Here is a 20,595-nt window from a genome sequence, read left to right on the forward strand (position 1 = left end):
TATAGTCACACCATTTCTCTCAACATCCAAATATTATTGGCTGCTGAAAGTTGTCCATCTTTAGGTACCAACATTTATCCATTTCCAGTGATTTCATATTTTCTCCCAAGATATTTGTTGTCTTGCCTAATACAGACCAATGAGAAACATTTAAATAAGTAAGTCCTTTGTTGGTACATCCCTCTTCGTCTGGGCTATCCTGACTTGCACTTCACAAGATTTGAGCTGTACATACTCATTCATTGTTACATAGTTACATCTTCTTAGAATATCTAATTTTCCAAAGTACAAGCTACAGTTTCTAGAAGCAATAGAAACTATTAAGTAAAAAATAATATTGCCTATTCTGTCTATCACATCTTGTGCAGCAGAAGAATTATAGTTTATGCCATTGTCAATACCAAGTTACTTTCAAAGAATGTCAAGTTAGTCTATGACACCATGAATATTTATCCTTATGCCTGGCTAATAAACAAAGAAGCCCTGTAAAGATAGGTAGAAATGGAATTACTTCTACTAGGGGCAAGACTACAATACTTACTAACTCTCAGGTGAACAACCACAAAAAGGGAAACGCTGCAAATACATTTGAATTAAATTTGATTCTTCTAGTGGATTCATTATTTTTCATGTCGCATATGTCAGCAAACAGTTTAAATAATAATAATAACATTTCTCTGATATAGTAAAGGCCTCAATGGGCAAGAATACAACTTTCAGACTCTATCAACTTCATTGCACCTCTTGGGAAAGCCATTCAGAACACACAGATAACTGCATGATATAATCATATTATCATATTAGGCTTATCAGATCTTAAGGGTGACATAGTACAACTATCTAAGTTTACAAGTAAAAAAAAAAAAACTGAGTTCCAGGTGGTTTGAATTTACTCAAGTGGAAACATGAAAATGCAGGGATAGTTGAAGATTTGAAGATACAAGAACTACAAACGTCATCCTAAAGATGAAAAATGAACCACAAACTTCATACTAACAACTCCTTTAATGACATACGCTATCATACTCCTTACAACAACGACAAAATGCTCCTTACCAGAAATCTTTCAACAACCCTAACACATAGCCTTAGAATAGCAGGCAGTAGGACATGCTTGTTCACACAATGTTAATGAATCCTTTGTGAATTAATTACCACATTCTACATTCACAAAAAGGTAGAAGCTTGAATTGCTACCAAAGTCCAAAGGGGGAAAAAAATGGAAGACACAAATGATAAACAAAACCACATCTCTGTTTCGACTCTAAGTATTCTAATCATTTGCTCACTCATTCATTCATTGAGTGTCTTCTGTATGGCAGGCACAATTTTATGTGCTGAAGATACCATGATAAACAAAAACAAGTTCTTACCTTCATCAATGTGACATTCTAATGAGGAAAATAGACAACAAACAATTGTGTGTGTGTGTGTGTGTGTGTGGTATGTAAAGGTAATACTTAAGAAACTAAAGTTTAGAGATATTAATCAGAATAGGCAATGTATAGAATACTGTTTGAGTAGAAACTTATGCCAGGTGACAAAAATAGAAAGTGCTAGGGTCTTAAAGTGTGAACATTCTCGCTGTGCTTAAGGAATTACAAGTAAGTGAGTGGAAAGAGCTTTACAGAATTTACAAATTCTAGGAATCTATTGGAGCACGATTATGAAAGTCCTTCAATATTATTTTTTAAATTATGATGGAAAAATTCAAGAAGGAAAATTCCAAGAGAGAGTGAAAATGGTACTTCAGGGCACAACGGACCCAGAGACAACTATAGACAGACCTCAGTTGACATATTCTGTGCAAAAAGAATCCTTAACCTGTAAATCATGTCCTTACTCAACCAAAAAATAAAATGTCAGCTTGTCTTACTTGTGTAGTTGAAACATTGTATCTGGCACAAATCTAAATGCCTGAAGGTTACAGTTAAAGCTAAACATATTTCACTGTACTTAACCTTATTCCTAGGCATTTTCCAAAGCATAGTTAACTGTATGTGTTTCACCCAAGGAAAAAATAGGAATACATTGATAGGCAACCTAGAAATAATTCTTTTGACTTCTGCTTCTGTACTTCTATCGATGTTAACAGTATTTTGCAATGTCTCTGAAGATATTGGTTCATTTTATTCCACAAACAGTACTGTAAAATGTATAAGGTAGCCATTTTTACTCTTCCTTTATAAAAACACAGGTGGCATGTGAATAAAACAAGTAAAATATTTTATAAAATAGCAACTCTGTCTAAAGCACTAAAAGTTAAGATAATCATAAATATAGGAAATGTATAAATATTAGCTAACCTATTAGTTCCTTATAAACTGCTTAAATCAGGATGTTAGCATTTTTATGATAATAAGCTGTCCCATTCAGAATGTGCCCTATCTTTCAATTTCTACAAGTTTTATTTAATGCCCTTTCATTGTTTTTTTAATAGTTACCTTTATAAGACTTCTGTCTTATATGTCTTTTGCTAAATATATTTTTCAAAATTATATGTAATTTCTGCTGCTTTTATAGATTGGGCCTTTCCATTTGAATTGCCAACTATTTTTGTTATAAAAGAAACCTATACAGCCGGGCACGGTGGCTCACGTCTATAATCCCAGCACTTTGGGAGGCCGAGGTGGGCTGATCACCTGAGGTCAGGAGTTCAAGTCCAGCCTGGCCAACATGGTGAAACCCCGTCTCTACTAAAAATACAAAAAATGATATATATATAACCGGGCATGTTGGTGGGCACCTGTAATTCCAGATACTTGGGAGGCTGAGGCAGGAGAATCGCTTGAACCTGGGAAGCGGAAGTTGCAGTGAGCCGAGTTCGTGACACTGCACTCCAGCCTGGGTAACAGAGCAAGACTCCATCTACCAAAAAAGAAAAAGAAAAGAAAAGAAAAAAGAAAGAACCTGTACTTTTTATATGAATTATATATTTTAAATCCAACATATAGGACTCTTGAAAATAATACAGCATATTGTGGTAGATAAATTATTACATCTCTTGAATGTAAGAAAGAAAAATTATATTACATGTAAATAATGACATATGTTTCTTATTCAAATTCTGTAACTCTTTTCACATTTTTTTAATTTTTTTGCCTTGCCTGGAACCTCTAAGAAAATATTGAATGATATCACTAGTGTGGACATCCACGTTTTGTTCTAATCTTTAATGGCCAAATTTGTCATATTTTATTTATAACCCAATACTTGTTTTGATTTCATACATTCATTGGTATATTTACAAGGTTTTTTTCTTTTTCTACTACTTCTATTTTTCTGAGACTGTAAGTATGGAGTTTTTATAAGAAATTTCAGCTTAATTTCTCAAATGTACTACTTTACTATAGTCCATTTACTCTAATCACATATATTTATTTCTTTTGTGTTATTAAAGGCTTCATTGAATTGAAAAATTTGCATCAAAATAATGTATGAAATCAATATAATTTAATACAGACACCATTCTTCTTTACTTTGACAAATGGGCACAACTAAAGTTTGTGGAAAATAAATATTATTGAATAATCAATATAATTATGAAACTGAATAAGAATGGGGAGATGTGTGCTATGTATGTAAAAAATGACTAAAACTATATGGTACTGACAGAAGAATAATCATAGATCAGTAAGTCAATATGAAAAAAAGGCTCACATCCATATATGGGTTTCTTATACATTTATGTATGGTCTATATAAATATAATATAAATGGTAGTTCTAGTTTGTGACGAATAATATAGAATTTACTATAAATGCTCCTTTACCTTGCCCCGTAAGAAATCAATTTGTAGATGAAGTTTAATTATAATATAATAAAACTATCAAAGTCTCATAAATAAAGGTTGTATTTCAATCTTAGATTTGAAGAAAATCTTTCTTGCATGAGATACAAAATACAAGATCAAAAAGAAGACACTGACAGATTTACACATATTTTTAAGTTTGTAGAGAAAAATTAATTCAAAGCAAAATCAAAAGCAAAAATCTGTAAGAAAATATTTGTAGCACAAATAAAAGAGTTAATATTAGTAACACATATTAAGTTTCTATAAATCAGTAAGAAAAAATTGAAATGAGGGAAAGTGTACAAAGAGAAAAGTCGGAACAAAAAATAGAGACAACAATAAAGACTTCTGTTAAAGCGTACTAAAAATGTAGTGAAAGTATTGGAAATTAAAACAGTGACATTCTTGAGAATGACAAAAGCATAATGATTGATACTATTATTTTGGTGACAGCGTGGGGAACTGTTCTCTTTTTAATATTATTTTTGGGAGTATACTGAACAAATTTTTGGAGAGTAATTTAGGCATATTTATCAAATTTTTAAATGCTCACATATTGTAACTAACTAATCTTCTAAGAATTAATCCTGCAATAATAACACAAGTATAAAGCACAAATACAATAGAATTGAAGAGAAAAATTACTTATTGTTGTAAGCCACTGAGATTTTACAGTTTAGTTTTCCATAATAATGAATTTGTTTTGATTTTTTCAACTATAAAACGTAACACGTAAATGTACCAAGATCTTCATTGTATTTGTGTTGCTATGTGTGAACTGCTGCAACTCTGTTCAAATAGCAGGTCTGTTCTACATGTCTTCTTATTTCCCACTGCAGGATTAAAGAAACCTCCTAATTATCTTGTGCTGTTCTCATAGTGGAAGCCTGTCAAAAATGTCCAATAGTTCTATCAGCTTCTGTTTGTACTGTTAAACCTGTGAAAGAAAAATACCTATAGGTACTGACCTAGAACAGTCATCATGATATATGCAAAAAATATCTTCAGACTAATATTATAGAATTAGCTATGCTTGTTAAAACACCCAAATACAGTAAGAAAACAAGAAATACGCAAAAACTCGTATTGCCGCAAAACAAAAATGTCTGTAGACAGACAGCTTGTTAAGTGGTTACTGTCAGGTTTGGATGGAAGCAGATAAGCAGACCAAAATATTTACAGGTAATTGTGACTTGTCATTTTATAAATGTTTGTGCTTTACCTTTATAAAAAAATAAAATCATTTTTATAGAAGACAGTTTTTCACTCTGAAACATATTTGTAAAGATTATTCATCAGGATGAAGAGACCACTATTTTATAGTTAATTTAAGAGCTGTGCCAAAGAACTTGAATATTTGTTTCTTTAGTAAACATACGTACATCATGAAAGCCATTACACTAGCAGTTAACAAAGATGATAAACAAGGCCTTGACTTCAAAAGATTCTAAGTGTGTATATAGTTTAGAAAACAAAGGGTGCCAGAGAATTACAAAGTAGTAAGTACCACTCAGATAAGCAGTATATTCAATCAGAAAGTTATAGCTGCTACAAACCAATTGCGTTGTGATTCGTATAAATTTCTCATTTCTATAAAGTTCTTAGACTCTTTCAAGCTGCATTCCCTATCAAGCCACTAGCACCTAAACACTTGTATAAATGTGCTGTACAAATGTGCTATGAACTGTACAATCCATTACAGAACCCTTAGTGGAAGAATTAAAAACCCTTCTTATGGAAAGAAGTGGCACATCACCTTGGCTTTGTTTTATAGAATATTTGCAAGTAAATGTTAAGAAGGAATAATATTCTAAACCTGGAAAACAGCATGACAAATGTAGAAAATTATAACGAGTACGGTAAATTCAAAGAAGAGCAAGATGTCTGTTCTGGCACAAGTAAAGTGTATGACTATGTAAAATGGTGGGTAATTGTACTAGAAAATAAATTTAGGTCCTCAAAGGAATAATTTTATATTCTGTATTAGGAAATTTGTACTTTATTCCATCTGAAATAGATACCAAGTTTTCATGCAATTAGGTAATGAAATCTGCATTTTAGAAAGATAAATATAGTAGGAGTGAGCAGGATGTAACAGAGAGAGAAGCTGGAGTCTAGAAAAGGGGTTAAGTAGCTATTACCAGTACAAGAAAAATGAGGAAGAAGCACTGGACACTGGGAAGAGAAGAGATGAAGCAAAACAGAGATATTTCCAAGGAGGAAAACAGAATAGACCAGGAGGAGTATATATTATGCAAGGCAAGGAGCTGGATAGTCTATTCAAGAAATATTTAATTGAAAGTGCTTCCTAAAAGCATCTAATAGAATGTCCAGTGGACAGAAAACTAATCTAGAAATCAGGAGAGATGCCAAAACTGGTGATGTAGATTTGAGAGCTATCAACACAGAAATGTCCTTTCCAGTCATAGAAGTGAATTAGTTTAACTATTCAGAGAAACCATTGAACAAATAGAAAAGAGGAGATTAAACCCATTTAGAATTATGCTACTTAAGGGTCAGATGGGAAAAATAAAACCAGAACAAATAATATGGTAGAGCAGAACTATTTAAAACATACATGCAAATAATCAGGAGAGCTTAATACTATGTGAGGGAAGGCAGAGAATTTCAAAGCTTATCAATACTTTGCATTACTGCTGAGATATCAAATATGTGGAAAAAAGGAAGAGATACTATATTTAGCAATTATGAGTTCATTGCTGGCTTTAAAAAAACAATTTAAACACTGAAATAAGAATGAGAATCAGACTGAAATATTTTGAAGACTGAAAGGGGAGAGGAAGATGGAGTAGTGAGCATAGAATATTTACAAGAAGTTAAGTAGTAAATGGGAAAAAAGATTAAATTGCAAATAATGGTAAGGGAAGAAAAATACAATTTATTATTTTTTTCAATACAAAATAATATGATTTTATTGGTTAAAATATAGAAATTATATGCACACACTCACAATATAATTAAAAGTACTGTAACTATTAAATCAACATAAGATATAACCATCAAGTTGCAGGAAAGTTGTCTGAAATAGATTTATGCTATGAAGAGAAGAAACTAATAAAGAAATCTACATGTAACATATAAGAAAGACACACTTTTAGTGATTTAAAAAACAAGACTTGAGTCAGAAGACCTGGGCCAAAATTCTGACTACTATGTACTAGAAGCATGACTTTGACCATGTCAAGAAAACTTTTAGGAGGTCCATAAACTGATTTTCAAAGTGATGATGAAGGTAACTATGCACAAATTTAAGTGCATATGAAAATATACATTTAACTGTTCATCATTTAAACATGAATTAGATTATTTTTGATGGATTAGAAAATGATAATATGGGCAGGATTTGATAGAATGGGGCAAAGAAATCCAGATCAAAAGTAGTGGCATACAGAAATTCGTGGTGGTCAAGAAGCAAGTTAAGAAACAGAAACAGTATGGTCACTAGCTCATTTATTAAGTAGAGGAAAGATGAGTTAGAAAACAGAAAATTCTACAACTTTCAACTTTTGTGGGAATTCATTAAAATTACTTAAATGTAACTTTTTTTTTTTTTTTTTAGTCTGAGTTCTTTAATTCATAGTTGTAGGTACAGAAAGAGAAGTTTTACTATTAATGGTTCTCAACTGCGCGATTGTGAGTCCTAGGGTACTTAACAAACACAAATAAAAACACTTTCTGGATTGCTTCATTAATCCAAGGCTCTGTTTCACTCTCTTTGTGGGTAAATATTGGGTAAATATACCTTTCTCTAATTAAACACACCTATTTAAAATCAGAGAACAATTTATCATGCCTCACATTTCTATTCATAACTAGTTTTCCATTAACGTTGAAAATATTGAGCTCGTGAATCCCAGGGTGTTATAAACACTGTATTTTCATAAGTGACATTAGAATACCATAATGTATATTTCAATGTGGTTATAATTGTGTCATTTTGAATTTAAAGTCTATTTGCAAGATAGTTTATTGTTGTAATTTTACATGTGGCATATGTTCATCTTTTAAAATGCAATTTCTCTTTTAGTGAAAACGTGTGGCTCTAATCTTCAAGGACCAAGTGGTACCTTTACATCTCCCAACTTTCCATTCCAGTATGACAGCAACGCACAGTGTGTCTGGGTCATCACTGCAGTGAATACAAATAAGGTAAGAGAACACCATCTGTGGTCAAAAAAAAGTCATAATCATAAAGACAAAGGCAAAGAAATTATACGGAGCATGCAGTACAGAAAATTTATAAATCAAGTAGAATTTTGGCAATTTTCCCTACTTATCCGTTTATAAACCAAGTTTATATGAGAAATTTGGGAAAAAATAAAAAATAATACAACTCTACTCCAAGCTAATAATGTATACATGAAAATGTTAAAATTATAAAGGAATGCTTTCTGAGATACATTTTTGAAGGTTGTTAAGTGTATTCTTTTTAAAAGGAATCATGAATAGTGGCTGTTGTTGTATCTTTTCTGTTTGACACATAATTCAGGTCAATCGTGTTTTTATACATAGTTGACTTTCATGTCAATGTTCCTCTATTGCTATATATCACATAACTATTTATTTGGAATAGTTTGTTTAATGTGCCCTGCATTAATAAAGAATTTATATTATGGATATTTCAAAAAGTTGAATTGCCTTTCTATTTGATTCTAATATGAGTAACACATCCAAATATGTACATGCCACTATACCTCATGCAAAATTATAATACAATGAACGTAAAAGCAGCTGAAAATTTTGCTGATTTTTCTTTCCTGCTCTTACTATCCTGCTATCCTGCTTCTGTTTGTAAGACTTGATTTTATAACAGTAGAGAGGACCTAAATAGGAAAATTCATCATTTCTCTCAGATCTTCAGATTATGTGATAGCTTCTTTAGGCTAGATTTTAAAAAGTTTGGTGGTAGAGCTCTTGAAATTGGGCCAGATTGTGTTTCATATACTGATGTATAATTTTCAGATAACTTTAAGTTATTTAACCTCTCTCATGTTGTTTCTTTATCTATATCTATGAAATGTGAATAATAAAGGCACGTATTTTATAGTATCGCAAGAAATAAGTACGATAATGCAAGCACACTTGTTAGTAAAGCTAATAAGGCCTTGAAATACATTATTAATTCATTGTTATTAAAGTACATATTGCCTCCCGGGAATTTTTGTGATCACCTGTCAAGTTCTTGAAACCTAATTCTAAGATCAGCAGAGTTGGTTTAAGACTCAACACAGGGACAATTAGATTTGTTTCACAGAAGAGCCTTGCTTTATAAATCAGAAGAACTAGATCAGAAACCTACTCTGCCCCAAATTATCTCTATAAACTTGAGTAAATTTCTAAATCAAATCCCTCCGTTGCATGAAGGAAATCATGTTATCCACCCAACCTGTGTCGTCAGTTCAATTCAGTGCAACAAATATTTATTGATTTCTTTCTCTGTGCAAATTATTGGTTGTTGAGGAAAAACAAAAAAACAAAAAAACATGAAGTACTTGGAAAACTGACATTTGTTGAACACTCAGCAGCATGCTGTACACTATTCTCAGAAGTTTTTTTCTGGCACTTTTTATGAATTATTTATTCCTTGTAAGACTCTCACGAAGGAGATACTTTTATTATCTGCATTTAAGCAAACCTATAAATAACTTGTCGAAGATCACATAGTTAGCAAAGGTCAGAGCTGTGTACTTTATGAGATACGTGTAGGTACAAAGACTTATCTCACAGGAAGGTATAAATATATTTTTCTAAGATAGACGCAGCTAATTCATTATAAAATATGGAATAAACACATTTAATTAATCTTTCATTGAGATAGAGATATTGTTTTGTCTTTGCAATTACATGTAATTGTCATCAAAATGTGGCATTATCTCATGTTCTATAAGATGTCTGCTTTGCTAACTTTAAATCATTATCATTATGGAATTAAATGAAGTTTCAGAGGTTGTCACATTTCTACTTGTTTATATTACCTAATCTACTCAAATGTATTTCTCCTTTTTCTCCAAAAAATGCAAATTATTTTCTTAGGAGAACATAATTACTTTCAGTTCTTTGCTATTTTTTATTAATAAATATAGACATTTAATTTTGATCAGTTAGCTTAACTCTTTTTTAAGATGTCTTGCGAAAATTGGTTTACAAGAATTATTCATCATGAGCCACAGTAAGAATTATATTTTACCTTGTTCAAACACACACACACACCACACACACCACAGTTTCACACATATGAAACATTTTCCTTTACATGAATGTGCTCCTGTATTTTCCTTTCCAGTCGACTGTAATCTGTTTATTATTAAAACATTGATTATGTCCCACTAAATTAATTTCATGACGCACTAACAGGTTATAGTACACAGTTTTAAAAACACTGTTAGAGATATTTGCTTTCATAGATTACTCCTTGGAACGCTTTTCAGAAGGAAATTGTTGGTATAAATCATAAGCACACAGCTATACTAGTTTGCATACATCCGAATTAACCAAGGTGCTTAATACTTCTACATTTATAATTTGTTCAGTAATTATTGTTCATGATTTTCTGTATATTTGAGCAATTATGGTGTTCTAAATGTACCAAAAAAAGTACATGATTGATGGAAAAAGTAACCTGAGATTTAAAATTTGATTAAATTAATTAAACAAGTTTCAATCTAGGCTGTTACTCTCACTATGAGAGCCCAACCACAGTTTCTTTTTCATAGATTAGAGGTCATAATACCATATCATAAGGTCATACAGAAAGGAACATGTGAAGTTCCTGATACAAAGCAAGTTCACTTTAAATGACATCTATTTTTATTGCCAAATGCTGCCATCTCCTCAAGAAACATACTTCTTTCCTGTTATTTACTGGACTTAACATGTATTAATCCAAAATTATCATTACATATAATTTTCTTCTATATTTCATTATGTGATTGAATAATTTATAGGTGACTATCTTATTCTAAAACATTAAACATTAAATTATAGTCATTATTACTAATCAGTTTACCAACATTGCAATTAAGTTCACAGAAAACAAAATGTAATAACTGAGCATTGTAGTCTAAACTAATATACATTTTTGATATTCCTTTATGCCACTTCCACAAGCTTCTGTAAGGGAATGTTTCCTTTAATTATGGCATTTGAGTGATGAAAATATTTGAGGGTTTCTTCATGACAGCAAGTTAAAATATTAGACTAGTACTTTAAACGTACCTAGTCTTTGAATTAATTGTTCTTCTTGCATTAATGTGCACATTCAACATCAGCTCCATGTGTGAAATGAAGACTGAAGACATACCTGAATCTGTTTGTTCTTCTTTATCACTTTCCCTCTTGTACTTGTTTTTCCAAGTTTCAAAAGAGAATCATATATTACTTCTCCAACTGGAATATTAATATATTACATTGCTTGAGTGTAAATAAAACTCTGGAGAATTAGAATAGGAAATCCCAGATTCATAGCTCCTGAGGGACAGATCTTGAGACAAAGCAAAGAAACAAAAAGCTTCACTAAGACATATTTGAAGGGAATCACATCATATTAACCAAGCAACAAACTCATAGAAAGCCCATGTCTGCATCTATGCATCTGTGTAGCTATCATCTATTTCTCTATGTATCTATTTATGTATACAAGTACGTATGTTATGTATCTACCTGTCATCTATCATCTAATTGTCATTCATCCATTCATCTATTTTTCAATTCCACTATTTGTATGTCTATTTATGTTTATATAGAACTCATGATAGTTAGGATATTATAGGTCAATTTTAATTAAGACAAAAAGTCTGACTTTTTTAGACAGAAAGAGTTTCTGAATTGTCTGATTGATTTTACAGTTTTTGCATTTATAAACTATCATGGATATTTTCTATAAATTGAGTTAGCTAATGATGCAAGATTTTGAGAAAACTATATTTAAAACACTTGCAAAATTAAAGTAGAAATTGCATCCTTTGCATCTATTCACACTAAGAATTTTAAATAATAGATGTCAATGTAAAATTGTGAGAAAGCACAGTTTCCAAAATCTTTTTATATATGTGAGCAAGAGTTTGAAGGGTATTGGTCTAGCTAATAGAAATGGAATGTGAGCTGCATATTTAATTTTGAATTTTTCAGTAGCCACATTTTTAAGAGATAAAATGAATTTTAATTGTATATTTTATTTAACCACAGATATAATTTCAACATGTATTTGGCATAAAATTAATGCAAGAATTTACCATCTCTCCTTTTATTCTTAATCTTTGAAATCTACAATGTATTTAGCAAGTTTATCACATCACAATTCAAATTAGCCTTACATTGCTAGTGGCTACCATATTGACCATTTCCATCACCACTGAGAGTTCTATTTGATTGTTCTGTGTGGAGAATGAAAGGTGATGGTGGTGGGTATTGAAGAGAATAAATGCCTCATTGTAAGGCAATTGCCTCAGGTGAAGTTTTTGCTAGGACTTCAGGGAAAGGAAAAATGGAATGGCAGAAACTGGCAGAAAGAACTCTGAAAGACTGGGTTTTAAAATTCTGCACTTTCACATGCACACGTATGTTCATTGCGGCACTATTTACAATAGCAAAGACTTGGAATCAACCCAAATGTCCATCAGTGACAGACTGGATTAAGAAAATGTGGCACATATACACCATGGAATACTATGCAGCCATAAAAAAGGATGAGTTTGTGTCCTTTGTAGGGACATGGATGCAGCTGGAAACCATCATTCTCAGCAAACTATCGCAAGTACAGAAAACCAAACACCACGTGTTCTAACTCATAGGTGGGAGCTGAACAATGAGATCACTTGGACTCGGGAAGGGAAACATCACACACCGGGACATATTATGGGGAGAGGGGAGGGGGACGGATTGCATTCTGAGTTTTACCTGATGTAAATGACAGGTTGATGGGTGCTGACGAGTTGATGGGTGCAGCACACCAACATGGCACAAGTATACATATGTAACAAACCTGCACGTTATGCACATGTACCCTAGAACTTAAAGTATAATAATAAAAATAAATAAATAAATAAACATATAAAAATCAAAAAAAAAAAGATTCTGCACTTTATCACAGAGCATCCAAATGTCTCTATTTTAAATTTCATGATCATTCCTTCTCAATTAATGCCGTAGTTTCCACATAAGAAACTTTGTGAATCTGTAAGTTCAGATTACATTGTAATTAGGTAACTTGCATAATTAAATTTTGGGTATGTTTTAGCCATAACTGCCCAGTGCTGCAAGTTCACCATAGAAGGTCTATTGTTTTCTGACCATGATGTGAGCTGTAATTTCTCTTTCTAGTTTCCATGCAGTCATCAATCGCTATCCCCTCCATTGTCCTTGTAGTCTTCAATATGTTAGCCATCAAGTGCAGCAACCCCTTGCCCTCTCCCCACAAATTTTGTTTTCAAAATCTGTTTCAATCACAGAAGATAAGTAATTGCATATGACATTTTTTACTGTCCAAGAACTAAGCTTTGACAAGACCAAAAAATAAGCATACCACTCCCACAAAACACATTTTTGAAGGTCTTAGACTCACTCTTGATAAGAATGACTATGCTGACAAGGTCTAGTCAGAAAAATATAATCTATATTACCTATTTAAAATGAATGGCATGTAATTTGGGTAATTGTTACACAGGCATTGCGTATGTAATGCATAAAGAGTAAAAATTAATGAAGAAGCAACAACTCTATAGACAGATACCATCCTTTTTTCATCCAGAAAGAAAAGTAAAAACTGTGGTATTACCAGAACCTAAGAGCTTACAGTAAAAACAATCTAGACCTGGTGCTCAAATTTCACAGGGGGAAATCTTTCATGGTGGTTCCTCACTGACCTCTGAGGAAAGGATGTGAGCTAGCAGGTTTAGGCAGCCACTAAAGAAAAAAAATAATCTGAGAATTGTAATGTGCAGTATTCCAACCCAAATATCAAAGGGCGGAATACAGAAGGGTTGGCTAGAGCTAAGAGGCAGCACATGAATAATTAGCACAGTATTGATTTCAAGTAAAAGGGAAAAGCTACAGGTGGAGCTAGTTTAGGAGAAAAAAACAGTTTATCTTTGTTATATTTGAAGTATCTGTTAGATTGTGTATCAAGTTGGAAATAAAATCTAGATATCCTTTTTTAAAAGGATAGAGGTGGAAGTTTGCAAATTGTCAGCTATAGATGTTATTTGAAACCATGAGACTGAAAGATCTCAAAGAAAGTCTTAGAGGGAAAGCCACAGTTAGAATACATAGCGGATGAATGGCCAGGTGTGGTGGCTCACGCCGGTGATCTGAACACTTTGGGATGCCGAGGATGACAGATCACCTGAGGTCAGGAGTTTGAGATCAGCCTTGAAAAATCGGCAAAACCCTGTCTCTACTAAAAATACAAAAATACAAAAATTAGCCGGTCACGGTGGCAGGCACCTGTAATCCCAGCTGCTAGGGAGGCTGAGGCAGGAGAATCGCTTGAACCGGGAGGGGAGGGGGAGGTTGCAGTGAGCCGAGATCATGCCAACAGAGACAGACACCGTCTGGATAAAAAAAAAAAAAAAAAAAAAAAAAAAAAAGGAAGTGATGAACGACTGGCAAAAGCTAATGAGTAGGATGCCTAATAGAAAATGTTCTTGCATATTTTCTGTATACTTCTTCTAATGTTACATTTTTATGTAATTGAAGACTGCCCGTTCCCAACCCAGGAAACAAATATCCATGGAAGAATCAGATTAAATGTCTCAAGTATATCTGAACTACTATTTAAAATGTAACATTAGTAATAAAAATTGCAAAATGTATTTATGTTATTAATATAATCAGAACAACACTTTCTATGTATGTATGTATTTATTTATTTTTGAGATGGAGTCTCGCTCTGTCACCCAGGCTGGAGTGCAGTGGCGCGATCTCAGCTCACTGCAAGCTCCGCCTCCCGGGTTCACGCCATTCTGCTGCCTCATCCTCTGGAGTAGCTGGGACTACAGGTGTGGGCCACCACGCCCGGCTAATTTTTTTTGTATTTTTAGTAGAGACGGGGTTTCACCGTGTTAGACAGGATGATCTCCATCTCCTGACCTCTCGATCCACCCACCTCGGCCTCCCAAAGTCCTGGGATTATAGGCATGAGCCACCGCCCCTGACCTATTTTTTCTTAATTGATGATAAAAGAACAACTCTATCTCATGTGAGTGTCTCATTAATTATTTTCCTTCGTATTTCCTTTGTATTACTTACAAAGTGATTTTCGTACCCAAGATTGGAAAGCACTGATTAAAATAAAATACAGTGATCAGAATTACTCAAGTGTATTTGCCTTTAAAAATTAAAAGAACAAACAAATGAGAGAAACATGCAGTTCCTTTCTTATATTCTGTGTCCAGTCCTTCTTACTATATGATTGAATCCACTTTCTTCTATTAGGTTGATTTTTGCAGGAAAACAAAAAAATCAAAATTTCAGCCCTAAACTGATATTCTAGAACTCAGCTTGAAGTCACCCTTAACTTTAATCCCATCACATGCCCTAAAATGAAAATTAAGTTTGGGATTTATTTTTGAGTGTTTAAGTTTGGTGCTAGTGATTGAAAATCTGTCCTGTTTTCTACCCATGTGTCCATTCTATTATCTTTAGTTGTTAGATTGGGATCTTGCCTTGTCATCATTAGTCCCTTTTTCAGGGACTGAAGTCCTATTGCTGATCCATACCCTCCTTTCTGGAGCTTTGAAACCCACCAAAATAACTTCTCTAAGCAAATTGTCTGACTTGCTGCTCCTGGCTCCCTCACTGCTCTGTTGACCCCTGAACCAATCTTCTCAGTATAACCTTTCTCTTCCTTTATTGCCATCTCCTTGTTGTCGTTTATCTAATAGGTGTCCTCCCAAATTTTACAACTGGTTCTATCATTGAGACTTCCTTTCTACTGGGGAATGCTTGCTTATTTATTCATTCAAATAAACATGTATTCAGTAGCTACTAATCCCAGGTGTAGTTCTTGAAGCTGAAGATTCAAAGTTCCTTTTTTGAGATGGAGTCTCACCACGTCACCCAGGCTGGAGTGCAATGGCGCCATCTTGGCTCACTGCAACCTTCGCCTCCCAGGTTCAAGCAATTCTCCTGCCTCAGCCTCCAAGTAGCAGGGATTATAGGCACACACCACCACACCTGGCTAATTTTTGCATTTTTAGTAGACATCAGGTTTCACCATGTTGGCCAGGCTGATCTTGAACTCCTGACCTTGTGATATGCCCTCCTCGGCCTCCCAAAGTGCTAGGATTACAGGTGTGAGCCACCGCGCCTAGCTCAAAGGTCCTTTTTATCACAATTCCCTTATATCATTTATAACACAATTTTATCCCTCATGGGTTTTACATTGTACTCAGGTAGATTATCAGGGGGAAGAGTGAGAAAAAAAAGGTGAAACTGGGCCTGTAGTAGACTTGAATCCATGTTAGTTTTTTTTGCTTCACAGCATCCGTCTGCTCTCCATAATTTTTAGAAACTGAAAAACTATCTTTCTGCCATGCTGGGTGGTCCTGAAAGGGACTTCAGTCAAAGTTACGCTGTCCCTAACCCTTCCACCTTCATTTTCCAAGAAGATCCCATACAGTGGTATGCTGGAAGTAACTTTTATCAGCTCTTGAGAGCTGCTAATGTAATTATAAGAAATATAATAAGCTGATTGTTAAGCATGTCCAATAATAAAAGTGAAATCATCTGGACTAAAATATAATGTTATATTAAAAACAAAAATAATAATTACACAAAACCCATTATTTCATAATCTCTTGCTAGTCTTTACTATTAGCTATGCCCATGAGGTTATTTAAATTTATTTTGACCATATGCTGGAGCTACTATATAATCATGAAATACTATACATCTATTCCCCAATCTGTATTCAGTCTCTTTGGCAGCTTCAGTTTGGACACAGTGGTATGATTTACACTATAGAAATAGGCAAACTGAATAAATCAGAACTTTTCTTCATTGTGTAGATATAGAAAGTGAAGAAGAAAATGCTGATACTAAAGATTCAATTCTGAAGGGTATTGAGTCTGTAGTGATTATATTGTGAATGGCACAAAAAATTTGAGAAAATATTCTTCCAGTATTCAAAAACTATGATCTGATTCAGTAATGAAGTCATTCACATCATGGACAAACAAATGATGTTTTAACATATGTATTCATTTTTATAGTTATGTTTTACTCATTAACATAAATTAAATATTAACCAACATTCATAACTTAAAATACATATTTTACTTCAGCCAGCCAAAATGGTTTTCTGTTATTTCTCACCAAAAAACTCTGAGACAAAGAGATTGTGATATACATCATTTTGTTTTTATCTCCTCATCTAGTATAAATAGAGTCTAATGCAATATTTAACACTCCAGTTTGCTTCTAGAATAATTCTAGCACATTCCACTATAGCCAGAAAATTGATAATATGCTTATTTCTTCTATTTTTATCCATATCTGGTTGGAGAAAATCTAGCTGATTAAAACACATGCTAGTGTTAGCTACCTTTACTTTGTTAGATTACTCATAGATTTTTGAGATGTGATTCTTCCAATATAAACATGTAAATTATAGTAAAATTATAATGATTTTAGTTAGACAATTCTTCCATATAATGTAAAGAACTAAGCTGAAAATGTAGAGGAGCATAATTCTTTATGGCTTTTTGACCACCCCCCTGCTCTCTTTAAATGTAATACACTTTTATCAATACTGAGTTATTGTTATGAGGATAATTTTGATGACTCCAGGATGTCAGCAAATCTCACAACGAAGAAAATACAATTCATTGAGAGGTAAGTAATGAAAGATTAAATTAACTAGGCATAGAAGAACATAATTCACAGAGAATAAAGACAGGCATATGAGGTTGACTTCAGTTCAGATTATAACTCTCACTAACTTAACAGAAGTCTTCATTGTCAGAAGAAATAAAATATATCCTCAAAAGAATAAGTATTGACTATGGCTTTAAAAAGTGTTGCATAACACTAGACAAAAGCATATATTTGTTTTTGTATTTTAAAACTATGACTATTTACTTTGTTTTAAATTTGCCTCATATCACTTTTGGATCTTAAGATTTAGAGAATATGGCTTTCCATGACCAAGGTGAATTAATGAAGGAGGTATAGGAACTGGTATGATTTTAAGTGTACATATTCAAAAATTCACTTTGGAGCTTCCCACCCTACTTATAAATGCCTTCCTTTTGTGGAATAAGGCATGGATAGAATGTGAACCTGAGTCAAAAGCCCTGAATTGTTGTGCAGATCATCTCACCTCTCTGAATCTCAGTTTTCTCATCTTTAAATCAGAAGTAATCATCCATACCTCACCATGTCATAGGAGTCTTGAAGTGCCACACAAGTTAATAAATCAAACAGCACTTTGTACATTAGAAATTATCTTGTAAGTTTAAGGAATTATATATGCTTATTTTTCATACCATCCCTTTATTCCAAAGCTGACTTTTAGTGAATGACATTATCAGACAGACCATTATATGTATATTGAGATATGTTGAGTAATTAAGGATGTGTAAGCATAAGCATAGTACCTAGTTCATAGTGGGTGACCAGTTATTAAAATAATTAATTAATATGAATAAGCAGTATATATTATTTGAAATTTACTACGTGCTTTGATACAGCACAGTCTAAGATGAGTGCACAATGAATAGCAAATATTTTGTTGGTATTTGTACTGCTTTATAAATAAATGCTAACTACGTTTATATTAAGTAATATTTGTACCTGTATATTATTTTCTCTAGAGCTACCATAAGGCATAGTTACTGGGTTTTTCATATAGTTCTGATAAAACTTCATTACAACATTTCACATCATTCTGGAACATAGATTTGATTTCTGTTGAAGTGAAGTAATAAGTGAGTTTTTCTCTGCTCTTATGTTTTTGTGGACACTTACCCCAAACTTAAATTCATGTAAAGAAAGACAGCCTTTTCTAGTAGGAGATGAAGTTCCTTTTCAGACAGCTCTTTCCATTCTTTGACTTATTTAAAAAAGAAAGTAGTGAAGGTCCAATTTATAATGAGGGTAAAATAATTAAACTGTGAAATATTACTTTGGTATGTTCAATACCTTTAAGCCTATGGTTTTCTTTAGATCCATTAAATACAATCTTAATCTTTCTCCCCATAAACTCTTCAGGCATCAGAATACACTCTTGAATCCACCTGTAACACTCTTCTGAACAATTCTTGTCACTTTTCCATCTTTAGAGATAGCCTTTTGCCACTTCATTTAATCAGTCCATTTATAGGCACTAGTTCTTTGTGCCAAATATTTGGAGATTTGGTACCTCTGCCAAGCTTCAGTGCCAGATCTGAAACCTCAGCCAGGCACAGAGAGTCACTTTTCTACAGACTAGAGCTGTCTTCATTTATGTTCCCAAAAAAGCAGGCCCAAGACAAGGAATTATATGTTGCTGATTCATTAAGAAAGTGCACCCAGGAGAAACTATTAAGGGAGTGAGAGAGGCAGGATAAGAAGGAAGTTAAGCAAGGTGCAATTTCAGACAAAATCCAAGCCTCCGCTGGATCTCATGCAGTGTAAATTACAACTGATAGTTTATCCCAACTCAAGGCAAAGTAGCTGGGGTCTCATACTTCTGTACCCCATAATCATAGGGTAAGTGATACCCAGATCTTTCAGGGCTCATGTGTGGACCAAGTAGGCTCGTGTAGCCTGAAAGCAGTCTCCAGAAGACTGAGAGCTATATACATTTAGAGACAAATGCATGGTATATGCAAGATAATGAACAGATAACAGGAAAGGCAAGACGCATCCAAGAGGATTATTGATCACCTAGAGCACTGACAGTATCTACTATAATGGAGTAGGAACTAACAAGAGCAAACCTGAGGCAGCAGTACAGGTATAAACTGAAATTAAAGCCAGGTTGCCAGTCTTAACAAAGCATGATTCAGAAAGAACCTAGTAGTAGACTGAAGATCTTGATACAAAACAATTAGATGGAAATTTTAAAAAACAACTAGAAGGTTCCCCAAGCCAATAAAAGTAGTTCTGGTCACTATTTATAGAACACCCAGGCTTGGCAGCACAACTTCAAAAGTGCCGATCTTTTTTTCCCCTCCTCCTAAGTGAACCATACCTGTATAGCACATCCTTCACTATTCCTAGCCCCTGCCAATAGTACTTATTGTTTTTGTTGTTCAAATGGTTTATTTAGTTGAAATATTTTATTTAAAGTGAATTACTCTGTGCAAGTACAATAAAATTAAATATCAAGAAATAAAAATAAAAATAAAATTAAAATAATAAAAATAATAAATATCGATAAATAAAAATAAAATAATAAAAATAATACAAAATAAAGATAAATACATATCAATAAAGAAAAAAAAGAGGCCAGATGCAGTGACTCATATCTGCGAGCTACTTCGGGAAGCCAAGGTGAGAGGATCACTTGAGGCCAGGAATTTGAGACCATCCTGGGCAACATAGCAAGACCCTTTTTCTACAAAACAATTTTTAAAAATTAGCCAGGTGGGCATGGTGGCACATGTCTTTAGTCCCAGCTAATCAGGAGGCTGGGGTGGAAGGATCACTTGAGCCCAGGAGTTTAAGGATGCATGAGCTATAACCCTGCCGCTGCATTCCGGCCTGGGTGACAGAGCAAGACCCTATCTCAAGAAAATTAAAAAGTATATTTATAAAGGGAAAGAAAAAGAAAGGAAGGAAGGGAGGAAGGAAGGAAGGAAG

General features: G+C 33.4%; 1 protein-coding gene across 3 annotated transcripts in view; it reads left to right on the forward strand.

The window, feature by feature from the left end:
• Window positions 1-20,595, forward strand: part of CSMD3 (CUB and Sushi multiple domains 3) — a 1,277,440-nt gene that overhangs the window by 627,222 nt on the left and 629,623 nt on the right. For all 3 annotated transcript variants that reach the window (XM_011982326.1, XM_011982327.1, XM_011982328.1), the window contains one exon: window positions 7,841-7,962. In XM_011982326.1, the coding sequence (XP_011837716.1) occupies window positions 7,841-7,962 (122 nt within the window). The remainder of the gene's footprint in view (window positions 1-7,840; window positions 7,963-20,595) is intronic.

Source organism: Mandrillus leucophaeus, unplaced genomic scaffold, assembly GCF_000951045.1.
Source record: "Mandrillus leucophaeus isolate KB7577 unplaced genomic scaffold, Mleu.le_1.0 Scaffold239, whole genome shotgun sequence".
NCBI lineage: Eukaryota > Metazoa > Chordata > Mammalia > Primates > Cercopithecidae > Mandrillus > Mandrillus leucophaeus.